The sequence below is a fragment of the Chaetodon auriga genome, chromosome 22, assembly GCF_051107435.1.
Source record: "Chaetodon auriga isolate fChaAug3 chromosome 22, fChaAug3.hap1, whole genome shotgun sequence".
In the NCBI taxonomy this organism is placed as follows: Eukaryota; Metazoa; Chordata; class Actinopteri; order Chaetodontiformes; family Chaetodontidae; genus Chaetodon; species Chaetodon auriga.
Window position 1 is genome coordinate 12363680 of NC_135095.1, and position 14918 is coordinate 12378597.

Below are 14918 nucleotides of genomic sequence, written 5' to 3' on the forward strand. Positions count from 1 at the left end.
GACCTTCATAAAATAAATATTCTTCATGATCTAATCATCCTCTTTCTCTTTTCTTTCCCTCAACTTCATCATCCAGGGTGCATTGTTTCCATTACCTGATCCCCCTGACAAAGCAAGGCAATTATGCCATTGTGGCTAACGTGGAGAGCATGGACTACGACCCACTGGTGGTCAAACTGAACAAGGACATCTCAGCCATAGAGGAGGCCATGGGGGCCGCCCTGCAGCAGCATAAGTTCCAGTACATCTTTGAGGGTCAGCACGGAGCTTCTCTCTTTTTTTATGCCCCACTTTTCCCTTTAATTCCTCTCCACGCTGATCTGAAAACCGTTGGATTCCCTTTCTCCTCTCAACAGGCCTGGGCCACCTGATCTCCTGTATTCTAATCAACGGGGCCCAGTACTTCAAGAGGATCAGCGAGTCCGGCATCAAGAAGATGTGCAGGAACATCTTTGTCCTCCAACAGAACCTCACCAACATCACCATGTCCAGGGAGGCCGACCTCGACTTCGCCAGGTAAGAGCCTGGTCACACTTCTCCTTCAGGTTCAACCAGAGGCTCTTTGTACATACACCAGTGTGGCTGAAGTAGCTGGCTGAAGATATCTCTAAATTGTCATGCCACATTCTTGCCAATACTTTAGACATCCTTGATTTTTTTTCCTCTTTAGTTTTGCTGTTGTCATGGTGATAAAGCCTCTGATATCCCTGGACTCTCCCTTGAAATCCAAGCTAATAGTAATCTTATAAATATTAATATTAACACATATTCAGGTGTTGGAATCACTACTACAATCACCCTCATTTTAACACCTAAAGGGGCTAATCAGTGTAACATTACTCAATTATAAATCAGATATAAAATTGAGCAATACTTACAAGCTGATAATCAGTTTTTCAGACTAAAAATGCTGAGAAATTGGTCCAACCCCACCGCACACCTGCACAGACACGCGCACACGTGCACAGTGTCCTCAAGTTCAGACAGCAACTCCGTCCCCGCACGAGGCAGACAGATGGCCAAACAGATTGTCAACCACACTGTGTGTCTGCGTGCGCACGGTTGTTGGTGTTTATTTCTTATTCATACGTTTATATTTTGTGAGTCTGCCTGCTGTTGCCCAGTGCTGTCCAGCCCTGACAGGCATGGGGGAAATCAGCGCTCAGATATCTTTGTGAAAAAGAGGGTGGGAGGGAGCGGGAGGGTAGAAAGGGAGGAGAAGAAAGAAAAAGAAGGGTGATTCATAGTATTCATATGATTTTTCTTTCCTCTCTCAGAAGCTTGTGTCCTTGACGGGAGAGAATGTGTGAGAGGAAGGCTGATGGAAAAGATGGAGAAGGAAGGGAGGGCTTAGGTGGAGGAAAATTGAAAAACCTAAGTGAAAGGAAGTTATAGAAAAGATGTCTTTCACAGGAAAAGGCATTGAATTGACTTGGAGAGGACAGCGTGGAAGATAGAACACAGCGGAGAGAGAGAGACGAAAGCAAGAAAGGCAAAGACAGAGAGAAAGAGGAGAAAGTGAAATGGTATGAGAGGAGAAAAACTTCATCAGCTTCATATTCAAATATAGCCGCTTTGTTTTCAGGTGTCGATGGGTGTCAGCCTCTGTCTGTCTGTCAAAAGCAGAAGAAGTAGGACACTTGTTGCTCTGTTAGAAAAGAAGCTGTTCCAGAAAGTTTCCGCACGACCTGGTGAAGGTTTTGACTGCGAAACCTGCTCAAAAGCCAACATTCAGGTTGTCTTTATTCGTTTCTTTGGCAGCGTCTCAACTATCTGTCGACGCACCTTTCCTAACCTTCTCACTCTTAATATTTGTGGTTGTGAAATGTGTTTGCCAGTGTCTGCCACGTTGTCGCCTTGTGTCGTAGGGTTAATTATTTGCTTCTCACGGCTCTTGGAGTCTTTATGAGGGAGTCACATGTTTGAGTGGATGGGTGGCTATGTGCTGTCTGTGTTTGGACGTTTATAATACGCCGGTACTGCAAGCCAAGTTTCCCTTCAGGAAAAAAACAAAGAAGTAAACTGAAATGACCTGAACTGTACTGGATGTAGAGGACCATTGATTAGTATGTTATTTCTACCCTCCGTCAACTCTGATTACGGAGAAATGCCAGTGATGGCTCTTCTGTCTTTCCTCTCTTTCTCCCGCTCTCTCTGATTACGAGGCGTGGGTGGTGTGGAGGTGTTGATTGGGAATTGCAGAGCACATTGTTTACAAATTCATGGCTTTTTGGATTGGCCGGCCTCCGGCTCCAAGACACACCAACCCTTGCAAACACGCACACGCACACACACAAACAAACCCTCAACCACATGTAATATGTATCCCTTGCTCTCATCCATGCACAGCAACGCAGCCAAGCCAATCAGCATTTTGAAATCACCGTGTTTATGTTCAGGACGTGAATATTCATCAAGTGTGCTGCATTGCTCACACCTGCGAGCGGAGGTGACCAAACGGTCTGCAGGAGAGAGTCTGATGATGGGAATAAGATAAATTTATGCGTTTGTGCCTTACAAAGAAAAACACAAGCTGTATTTTGAGGCTTCCCTTTGAAAGGCTGCACACTCTGATACACAGTAATTTCTAACATTGGCATAAACATACACTCCATGCCATTTAGTGTGTGCATCACAGGGTGTATATGCTTACAGATGCACTTTGTGTTCATTCTACTTGGTGTGAGGCTCTAATATATTAAGCCTGTCTGGCTGAGGTTACAGTACATGAGCTTATTGAATGGAAAATTGTAAAAGACAACTGATGTAGAAGAAACATTATGGAAGCGTTTCAACCGCCCCCAACAAATCATTACTTTTCAATGAGGAGATGCAGTTTAAAAGTATCACAAATATAAAGAATTTCAAAGATTGTCAGCAACAAATGTCCCTGACTGACGAAGTGAATCATTTAGCAGCTGAATCCTCTGAATGTCATAGATATTTAAAGATAAAAGTAAAGCATTTGCATCAAGAGTTTTGTTGTGAAGGTGTTGAGAAAACTAACATTGGCCGAGCAGAATCAGCAGTGAAAAGCAGCGTGAAGAAGACGGACTAAAAGCAGAATATTCATCAGTATTTTTTATTACCACCTGTGGAGAAACAAGAGTGAAATGAGGAAAGGAAGTGATCACAGCAGGAAGCTTGCCTTTGAGGAAGGCTGCAGACGCTTGCCTGTGTGCCCATGTAGTTTAATGTTCCTTCGTGTGTTCAGCATGTGTGTGTGTGTGTGTGTGTGTGTGTGTGTGTGTGTGTGTGTGTGTGTGTGTGTGTGTGTGTGTGTGTGTGTGTGTGTGTGTGTGTTTTGGCTGTTTTGTTTTTGGTTTTTTTTGCATCTGTGTGCCTGTGTGGGAAAGGGAGAGGCGAGAGAGGCTTGGACAAGGGCACAGTAATAACCATTGATCTGAGTTAAAACTAAGGAGAGGCCCGATAACCAGCACTGCAGAGTTCATGGACGCGCGTGCGCACACACACACACACACACACACACACACACACACACACACACACACACACACACACACAGGCTCTCTCTCACACACACTTTCACTCCTCTCTCTCCAAGACTGTGAAGACGGATGTGGAAACAGTGCCACCTTGTGGCCGAGGCCAGGTTATATACAGTATGATGCTGTGGAAACCTACAGTTTGTCAATTGTAAAGGTTGCACAGGGTGTTAAAACTCCAATATGTGTGTGCGACTGAGTGTGTGTGTGTGTGTTTGTATTGCGAGTTCCTTTGGCGGTCTCTTGTCTCTCAGTCAGAAGTTTGGCAGCAATATCAGCTTGTGGGTCAAGGTCACACACACACACACACACACACACACACACACACACACACCAAAACTCTAACACACAAGTGAACACACACAGACCATCTGCTCAGAAACAGTTCAGGGGCTCGGTCCTATTCTGCAGAACTGTGTGTGACTTCAGTGTCACATCTGTGTGTACTGTGTGTGTGTGTGTGTGTGTGCGCCCATGTTGTGGGGACATAAACCTGTTTACACAATCACAAGTAAATCAATAGATTTTAGGGCGTAGACTAGGGTTTAGGTTACTGTTATTCTCCAGGAAATGGAACTCTGTGTGTGTGAGAGAGAGAGACTGTGCCCTCAGCCTTGTCACTCCACTGGTCACCTCTCACTGTCCCATATGTTCACCTCTCTCTCTGGTGATAACCGTGATGTTGTTGGCGACTTTTATTTTGAAAAGCCCAGGAGCCATAATCGTTCCAAAGAAAACACAACAACAAAACTTTGAAAAACTTTTGTGTTGCCTGGCAACAGTCCTCTCCAGCTGAGGAGAAATTTTGGACTTACTTTGCTCGGCAGCAGATTTAGTAACCTGAAATGGAGATCTAACATAATTAGCTTTCACTCACATTTAAAATCCAGGCACATGTTGTTTGCTGCACAGCTTAGCTAGCGAGTGACCTTAAAGCCTTTAAAAATATGTATTTAAAAATGTTTTTTCTACATTTTTTCCCTGTCATCAAGTTCCATTCTGCTGTACACGTGTCCTATGCTGAATTGTTGATTAGTTTTCCGCCAATTGGCTAATCGACTAATCGTTTCCGCGCTGGTCTCAGATCAGGAAAGCTTAAGGACTGAGTGGCTTAATGTCATAAAGCTGAGGACTTGAACGATCTCCACTGACTGTAAAAGCATCTAATCATTAGAAAACTTGTGTGTGACTGCAAATACACACACAGGTGTGTTTCTAATTTTCCCTGCAGCCCACCGGCAGACGCACCTCCTGAAAGCACAGGCGCCACACACACCACGGCGTGTTTTACACAACAGTGTGAGTACACACGAGTGTGCTGCACCAAAGGTAAATGTAAATAAACACTTACCTGTTTGTCTGTGTGATATCTTGTATGTGTGGCGCGGCAGCGTTTTAGGGTATGTTTTTCCAGACGCAAACTGAGACATGACAAACTCATAACACGCTGTCGCTAGCACAAACACACATACAGAGGAGCTCTGAGCTGCCCAGTGACCCGTGTAGGCGGGTTGCAGGGCTGTCATAACATTCATAGCTAACTTGCAAGCCCCCTTAGCCCGTAGCTAGGCTAAGCACCAGTCTGACAGCCTCACTGTGGAGATGCCCCAGAGTTCAGCCCATCGCACCCACCTGTCTGCTACTGGAAATTACTACCGTGTGCGGGCGTACATGTGTGAATTGTACAAGAGCCTTGTGTACTATGTGTTGTCCCGAAGTGTAGCGCCCCAGCCTCCAAGGTCCGGTGTGTGCGCATCGGCAAATAAACCGTCTTTGGTTTTGTGTGTTTTTGTGTGTATGTCTAAATCCCCGTGTGTGTGTCGAGGTGACAGGCTGGTGTGTCTACAGAGAATGTGGTAATAAGTACAGTTGACGGCCGTGTCAGGAGGTAGTGGGTGTCAACAGATAAAACTGTTTGTATTTAGGCCTGGCTTCAGTACACTGTCACTTCGCTCGGCTTCTGTCTCCCTTCCTGTCACCTTGTGTCTCTCTCTTTATCTCTCTCTTCCTCCTCTCTCAGTCGCTTTTTCTTCATTTTTCTCCCCCTGTCTTTTTCTTTCTGTGCTACCGTCCAACCACCTGCACTGCCTCTGCTGAATTGTTACTCTCTCTCTCCTCCTCCTCCTCCTCCCAGCCCCTCCCTTCCTCTGCTGTTTTGTGTGTGTGCATGCACAAGATGCGGTATGATGAGGCTGGTCTTTGCTGATGAAGCCTGTCTATTCATGCAGTGTGTGTGTGTGTGGGGGGGTGATGACGCTGGTCTTTGCTGATGAAGCCAGTCAGAGTGTGTGTATGTGTGTTTGTGTGTTTGTTGTCAGGCGCAGCATGATGGGACTGGTCTTTGCTGATGAAGCTTTAGTCTCAGTGTCTCTGCAGACCTTTCCTCATTACCAGAGGAGAGACAGTTGGACAGCTTTGGAGGGAGAGAGGGAGACAGAGGGAGGGCAGGGAGAGATACCTCACAGAGAGATTGAAGAAGGCATGATGAGTTCCATGTGAAAATGACATGAATTTTTGCAATGATCTGTCTTCTTAAGGTTAGGTTTTAACATTTAGATCCACTTTTCATCACATAAAACAACATTTACATTAACTGTATTTTCATATTAATTATTTAATAAAGCAGAAGAATAAACATCTTAGTCATCATATCAGAGGCCCTGTTAAAAGTGCAGTTATGCCACAGCTAAGACTGATCAGGACAGTTCACAGTTGTCAATACGACCATACGACCCTGATTCCACTAACCTGGGACGCTTCGTAAACAGTAGTTGTGGGAATGCAACACGCTTTTCCAGACACACAGCAGTGAGAAATAATTTGGACTCTAATCAGAGCTCAAAGACATGTGAGAAGTGACAGTGCAGTGAAAGCTACTTGGCTTGTAGCTTTACATGGAGAAGGGAAGCAAGCTGTCCACACCTGAATGCGTCTTCTTGAGGGGTGCCACGTTAACCAGCTGCTATCCTACCTGCTGTTCTATGACCATCCGTAGAAACGTCTAGCTTAGTGACGGCAGCTGCATCGTACGATTGGCTGAGCTGACATGGAAAGTGAGTGATCACATTAGGCAACAGAAAGATGTTAAAGTTTAAAGCCTTCACTGCCCCCCCACTCAGGCTTAAGTGATTGTTTTTGCTCTAAAATGTGAGATTGGGTTTTAGAAGTGGCGCCACTTTGGGGACCGTTTTCAAAAAACGCTGCTTTGGGATGTTAAAAGCAAATGAAGTGTGGGCATACTGTTAAAGTGATGGTTAAAAAAAGAGAGGAAGTCAATCAGAAGCTCCCTTGTTTGTGCCAGTAGTCCTGGTTTCTGTTACTGCAGCAACAAGTCTTAGTTCCAGCTGACGGAGAGGTCTCTCATCCATTCTCCTCCTTCCTCACCTCATCTCTCCCTCACTAACTAATGTGTTGTTCCAAACACGCTGACAGAGGCAGCCTGTAATGGCCTTAATATTGTACACGCTGGAAATGAGGGTGGAATGAATTGTGCTGATTCTTGTTTTTCTCTCCCTTTTCTTCTCCGTCTTTGTCTTTTTCCTCCCGCTCTCCTGCTTTCCCTCCATGTCTCTCTCTCTCTCTCTCTCTCATTGACATACATATCTGTCTGTCCGATGCTGCATCCACGCATCATAAATTTATTTAATATTCTTTGTACACGGGGAAAGGGAGGGTGGGAGCTGCTAATTAAAATTTAATAGAAAGCACACCATGGAGGCATGTTGACGCACATGCGCTGATTACTAAAGCAGTGCTCTTATAGATGGGACTGTGGGGGGAAGCAGGTGGAAACTGGTAAAATTAGTATGTGTGTGTGTAGAGAGAGAGAGAGAAGGCGACTGACGACAGTGAATAAAGACTTTAAGGAAAAAAGCAAACAAAACAATTCACTTTGGATTTGTGGGGGAAAAAAAACTGAATGCAGGTTTCATTAAATAGCTGTATCTTTAAGCGATAAAAAGAAGTGTGTGTTTGTGTGTCAGTGTGGGTGCGTCACTGGGGGTTCTTTCTTGATGGTGGGGTGCCGAGAGATTTTAATCTTATTAACAGCCCCTTACCCTGTTTGGCAAATGGCTTTCCAACTGCTTGGGTAATGAACTGTTTGAAAGTGTTTTCAGCACACACTAAGATGCATCACTCAGGCACATACAAAGACGGATGCACACACAGTTACACACAAACACTTACACTTTCCCTGACTGAACCGGCCCCCTCCCCTTTGTGCTGAGCAGAGGCCAGATTGCCAGCTGTCCTCACAACTCCGACACACACACACACACACACACACACACACACACACACACACACACACACACACACACACACACACACACACACACACACACACACAACCAGCTGACAGTCTTGCACACCGTCGTCCTGTGGGTGCAGCTTTTCTCTTTTGATATGAGACGCCGAAGAAAGACACTGCACAGTGGATTCAGCACCCCGCCATCAGTTAGAAACGAACGTCAGTAGATCTGCTTTTAACCAGTCCTGTGTGGGATTTGTCCTAAATGCATCACTGCCAAGTGAATTATAGTTGCTATTATGCTGTAGTTAAGCTCTGTTTAATAGCACTGATGAGATATGTTTTATTTCCACCTGCCGGCTGCTGCATCAACAGATGGGTTCCAAAGCTTTCCAGCCACTTTTGCTATTTTATTAGACTTTTTTTTTTTTTTTTTAAGACTGGAAAAAATGTCCAACCGCAATAATGGTCACAGTCATAATTTCCGATTTCATCAGTGATGTTTGTTGTTAATTTCCCACAGTGTGCATAACTTACTAGTCTACCAGACGGGTTTTCTTAATTGAAAGAGGGAGCTGAGTCTAAACAGTTGTCAGTCAGTCAGCCGACACAAATTCAGCAGCGAGAATTTGGACATAATTCGTCCTGGCCCAAGATGCTTTTTTATGTTTTAAGCCTCTGTCCGTCATTATTTATCCACAGTCCCCACAGCCTGTCCGAGCTCACATTGGACACCTAGCACAGATCACAGGCACAGACACACTCAGATTCACACCAACAGCCAATTTACTGTGGACTCTCCAATCATAACATAGTAAATAACTGCAGGACTGAAAAAACAAACTGCATACTCAAGTATTTAACACACATCGACTGCACAGATAATTATGCGCCTTTAGAGAGTTAACGTGAGTCAGTGTCAGGTAGTGAGGTGCAGGTTCTACTCTGCTGCTCTGTTCAAAATCAACAGTTGCCTTCCCCTGCAAATCTGTTTCCCATTGAGAGTCAAGAAGGTGTTTGAGAGAGGGAAGCCTTCTGTTCAAAGCTTCCTCCCTCAACAAAAAAAATGTGTGTTTTCTTTGTGGCTTTATGTGTTTTTCCCATTCCATCATTTAACAAGAAGATCTGCCTCGCTCGCGCAGGTAATCGCCGGGAATGAAATGTTAATGCTTTCGAGCCGGCGTTTTGCTGCAGTGAGGTAAACGCGCTAACGCATAAACACAAACTGTGCACGTACAAACGGATACAAAGAGACACATTTAGGGGAACTAACACAACAACGACAAACACACAGGTGCGCTTCGCATTTCACGATGAGGTAAAACCACAAGCGGGATCCATCTTCTTCCCCCTCTCTTCTGCCTCGCCCCCGGTTAAGGAGTGAACCAGTGTGACCCTCATCAATATTGACAAGCTTTTTCATGAAATGAGCTCAGAGATGGAAAAATGAACAAGACCTTGGAGAGAAATTGAGAGCAGGATGGAGAGTGAGGCAGAATGCAAATGCTTCGATGGCCAAGGGCATTACTTGTAAGGGGAAGGCCAAAAAAAACAGATATTATGCACCTCTCTTCCTCACTCATCTCTTCAGTCGTCACTCTTTCTCCCTCTCTTTGTATCTCTCCATCTCCATCTCATTCATTGCACCCCTCATCTTTTTTTACTGTTGAATCTCCAAAATGACGGCACATAAAACACCTAGGAGCAGAAGCTCCCAGAGTGCTCATTAGCGCCTCGTTAGCATCGAAAATGATCATCTCAAGAAGCGAATGGGTCTTGGATGGGTGGAGGTGCTCAACAAATGAGATAAAAATATCTTTTCTTAGCAAAATGTCTTTTTACTGCACCATATCAGAAAAGATTTGAATCCATTTACTTTCATCTTCCTCTGGCACAACAGAGAGCTTCACCCTCTTTCTCCAGATGCTCTGATGGACATAATTAGAAATCACTCTCTTTCTGCACTGTCACATAAAAATGATTTGACAACAGGTGGACTTAACACCTCCAAGGCCTTTCTTCAGCCACGTCAGAGCAACAGACCGAACGGCTGTGCTCAAAAAGCAGCAGGAGCCACTGCTGATGAGCGACTGACATCCAGTTTATGCGAGGAAAGGCAGCTTCTTCAGCCCAGCATTCAGATCGTACTCATTGTCACGCAGAGACAAGCTCATTGAAATACATATATTGCTGCTCTACTTACACAGGGAGTCACATCGCCGTGTCTACACAAGGTGCAGCAGGATGTTAGCGGAGCAGCAGCAGCAGCTTCAGTCCTCCCTCAAAAACAGCTTCACTGTTAAATCTTGTGACAGGAAGGACACGTGTCATACTGTCATACTAACCAATGAAAACAATGCTTCTGTGGTTCCACTGTGGCTCCACTGGTTTCCATCTGTTTCTACACAGTGTGAACGTCAGGCGTGTTGGGGGGCCTCTCGCTCACCTGTCTTATTTCGTGATCTGGCCTCATTCCTCATTGGAGTACGAATCTCATCGTAATTATCGTAATGGTTCTTCTTACATTGTATTGTGTATAAGAAACACTTTATTTATTGTTATAATTATTATCATTATCATGTAATTATTATTATTATGTTATTAGTGGTTACATCACATTGATTATCCCTGTAATGCTAACACTGTATCCTTTTTTCTCTCTCCACCACACGTCAGTACTTCTCGTTACACACACACACACACACACACACACACACACACACACACGCACACACACACAGCCTCCCCCTGAAGTCGGGGCACTGACATCAGTTCATAACTCATAACAATAACTGACATTTCAAAATATTAATTACCAGCTATTTATTTAGGTCGTTGTTCTAATGCTTCCCTTCTTATTACCTACCTACTGATTATTTATTTGTTTTTCAAACCATGTATTTTTATCATTATTTTCTTCTCTCCCAGACACACACACATTCATATAAACACGTGTGCCATATTTAACAGGTATCCATTAAAATAGTCAATAATTACTCTGTAAATCACAGTAACTGCATGATGTTAAATATCCTGTCTATTATTCCGTCCTTGTTTGTTTTGTTTCATGCCAGGTTCAGTGCGTCACCCTGTCTGTCTGTCATTACTATTTCAGTTTTGCGCAGATAAAGAAAATAATTATCAAAAAATCCAGGACGTGTCTTCGCGCAGTGTGGACGGAGCTCGCCTCTCGTCCTCTTGCTCTGACTGTATCTACAGCTGCAGTACTGGATGGAAGTGTAACATTTAGTGTCTCTTGAGAGAATGGGATTTGTCCCATAGCCTGGGGCGGATGGCGGTGCAATCTATTCTAGTGTGCGACTGCATTTTGCTGTTCCTGTTTGTTTTTGAGAGCGGCCAGCACAACCCCCCCACCCACACACACACACACACACATTCTCATAGGTATTTCACTGTGTTTTGCCCCCGAGCAAAGAGAAATTGTCCTGCATCCTGACATTCTTCTGTGCATTAACTTACCTCCAGCCGTGCTTTCTGCACAGGAATGTGTAAATTATGTTTATGACAAGTTACCTTCCTACTAGAATCCATATTTCTAGACAAACATTGTCCACTTCTTCGTTAATTGGTTCTAATGAATATTACATCCTATGCTCACACACACAGGAGGTCGACCTCTAAATATTCAGTAAAAAGCAAGTACAGACAACATACATGAAAACAAATACAAACACAGTCTCTGCTCACTTCTGTCTGCTACATTTGACCTTTATGTCTGATGTTTTAGTCACCAGTGGGAGGTGTGTGTTATTCACAAACACTCACTCTTCCTTTGTGCCCCTTCTTTATCAGTATGTACTTCATGGTCTGTTTCAAATGGCCCATTGTGGCATGAAGTCCAGTTTAAAGAGCTATTAATTCTACACACACCTCTTTCCTCTTTTGGCTCTGTCAACAGTGTTTCATTAAAGCGGTCTCAGTAGTTTGTAGCCGGTGAATGTTTTCCCTCTGCCTCCAGCTCCCGGTGGCGGCAGGGTGAGGTCCTTGAAGTCCTTTATAAGGAAATTGGGCTTGACAGCAACAGCAGATAGTTTGGCTTTTGTGTTTTCCCTTTGTTGTTGTTGTTGCTCCTTTTGATTCGGCAGTGGAAAAATGCAAAACAGAGGAATATAAAGTGTTATTAACTTTTTTCTTTCTCTACCCCGCTTCCCCTCAATTTTCTATCCTTCCTAATTTTCTCTCCTCGACTCATTTTCTTCATGCATAACCCCCCGTCATTTCCTCCCTCTCACTTCATTCCTCATATCTCTCCATCCAGGCAGTACTACGAGATGCTGTACAACACTGCAGATGAGCTGCTAAATCTGGTTGTGGACCAGGGCGTTCGCTACACGGAGCTGGAGTACATCAATGCCCTGTCCTTGCTCCATCGCAGCCAGACGGGTGTAGGGGACCTGGGCACCCAAAACATCCGACTGCAGAGGCTGAAAGAGATCATCTGTGAGCAGGCCGCCATCAAACAGGCCACTAAGGACAAGAAGATCACAACTGTGTAAAGATAAAACAAGACAGGGTCCAGAGGGGGGCGTTGAGTTGCCTGGAAATCAGATAAAGTTAACCAGTGAAAGAGAATAACGGTGTGTTTCCCAATCACCAGTCTACAGCACCTACACTTTTTTGTTTCAGATCTGTCTTGCAGGAACACATGCTGCAGATATTTGGGTCATGTATGCAAGAGTGAGGACTGAGAGAGCGAAAAACATGCAGAACAGGAGATATTGAAGAATTGGGTCAGAAAACACTGAAATAGAGGCTCGATCCAGACCTAGATCATAATGTGTGTCAAATCTGTTGATGGAGAGTGTGTCTTCTCTTGCCTGATGTGATGAAGCTCATTGTAATCTTGACACAGATGTACTCTATTCTATTTCTGGGCATGTAGATGTATATAACACAAGTGCAGCACTGACTCACTCTAATTGGGAATTGAGGTGACAACCAGCGCAACCGCAAACTTTGCAAGTCTACTTGGCCATGTATCTATGTCATTAGATAACCCATATTGTCCATTTACACTTTTTAAAGGACTGAACAAATGCAGCACTCGCACTGCAGCAGTCCCCTCACTCACCATGACTCCAGCTCCAGATAAAAGCCGATTGTCTCACCCAAACACTCGCCCAAACTTAGGCCCCATCTCATCTCATTTTCCTATTAGATCTAAACTGCTGCTCTCAATTACACCTCTAGCTCTTCTCTCCTGGCAGCCCCATGGGCCCACTGATTCTGTCTGCAATAACAGATGCCAGATTAGACTGTCTGAATGAGGCCACATCTTCCGCCTGCTGCCAATTTGGGTTGGTCCCCAAAGATCTCCCTAGCTGAGAATTGTATCATATCTATGGCTGTTAAAAATCTGTTTATCTGTTTTCTTATAGTTTGTGCTGTAAACTTGCGCGGCTGGTGTGGAAAGTTGTGAGTTGATTCACTTTTTTACACATTTGGCAGAAGAGACTCAGTAATGAAGATGTTTTTTTTTGCTGATTTCAGTTTCATCCTTCCACAGTGGAATGACTTGCACTGATTGTGTTAAATAATATGTGTGGGAATACATTTCATTAGCCACACTAGCTCTATAAACAGAAACGGCGCAATTCTGGATCTTTATTTTGTCGTCCCCACTACATGTGCTCAAGTCTTTTAAAGTGAACTAAACATATAAACTCAAGAGGCGATCACAAATCATTCCGCTCCCTGCAACCCTCCGTGTTTTTAGTTCATTAACTTGGGAGAGAAGTACTTAACGAGGGGAGGAGAGGGGAATGGGAGCCTTGTCAATACAGCAGGCCCGGCGCTGGTCTCCCTGAAGCCCACAGAGCAATCCATCATAATGACACATAGGCTGGGATCGATGGGAAAACAACCGCGGAGCTGCCGAGGGGCTCGCCTACCACTCTGAAACGTACACTTGGTGTAAAATCTAAAATCTGCTCATTCAGCTGCTCACTTCAGAGCCACTTTTGTAATGTTATACATGGGGAGATTTAATACAATGTTAACTGGCTGTTACCACACTGTGCACACATAACCCATAAAAGTCCAGAAGGCTTATGTATTGGGTGTACTCCATATCTGTAAGTGCAAACCACTCCTGCTGCCCATGCATTTTATTAATGAGGGAAATATAAAATTGAATAAAAGTTCTTTTTTCTTTTTTTTTTTAACTTGGAGGCAAAACTCGGCTCCTCTGCTCATCTTTGCAGTGGACCTTTATTTCACACATCTGTTCCATTAGAGTAATGTCTGTCTTTCAAGTAAGAATGTATTGAATTCTAGACATCAAAGTGTGTCAGTCTTGAACAAGTTTAAACACGAGTATCATGTCACAAATGCTCTGAACCTACTCTAAATCAAGCACACATGATTTGTCAATGCGTACACTAATACACTGAAAAAATAAATGCTTCAAATTCCCATCTGGTTTTGTGTATTTTGTGCAGTGTTGTTCCTTGTGTGGTTGCGTAACAGTCATATTTTCCACTGGGGGAATTACAGCTGACAAGAGTTCGTGCACGCAGTAACACCTCTTTCACACATGACAGCACAGTCCATCACTGTTTTGATGCACCCGGGATGTTTGCCTTATATCATACGAGTGAGACGGATCTGAAACCAGCACTAGAGGATGTACTTTACCTGACAGGTGTGATGTGTGACATGGTTTGAAGCATGAAGTGCCAAAGTGCAGCATATTGGAATTGGAAAAATAAACACAGACAACATGCCACCTGAAGGCTTGTGCTGTTGACATAAATCCACGTCTGTTGGACTTTTTTTTGGCACCGTGTGAGATTTGCAAAGCCAGGCAGTGTTATTAGCCCAATTGTGTCTACTGTCAATGGAGTACTGAACAAAAGCACGACCCAGCAACAGAAATTTAAAATGCACGGCTGGAAACCTTAGTAGTCACATGCTGATTGACGGGTCTTTAAAAAACTAAATCTCTGAATGTGTCAGTAATGCTTATTAATCATTTTATTGCTAAATGGTGACATTTATTTTTTTTTAAACTGAGAGATAAATCTACAGTAGAAATCATAAATAGGTCAAATATTCCAATTATATTTAAACATTTTTTTAGTCCTGGTAAACTTTCGTCGTTATCACGCACTTAGTTTTTGTGCGTTATGTTGCCTTTG

At 43.9% G+C, this 14918-nt stretch overlaps 1 protein-coding gene across 1 annotated transcript in view; it reads left to right on the top strand.

Moving 5' to 3' along the window:
• Positions 1 to 14193, top strand: part of exoc4 (exocyst complex component 4) — a 112045-nt gene extending 97852 nt beyond the window's left edge. The window contains exons 18-20 of the mRNA XM_076722315.1: positions 77 to 255; positions 357 to 516; positions 12038 to 14193. Of these exons, the coding sequence (XP_076578430.1) occupies positions 77 to 255; positions 357 to 516; positions 12038 to 12275 (577 nt within the window). The 3' untranslated portion in view covers positions 12276 to 14193. The remainder of the gene's footprint in view (positions 1 to 76; positions 256 to 356; positions 517 to 12037) is intronic.
• The last annotated feature ends 725 nt before the right edge of the window (positions 14194 to 14918 follow it).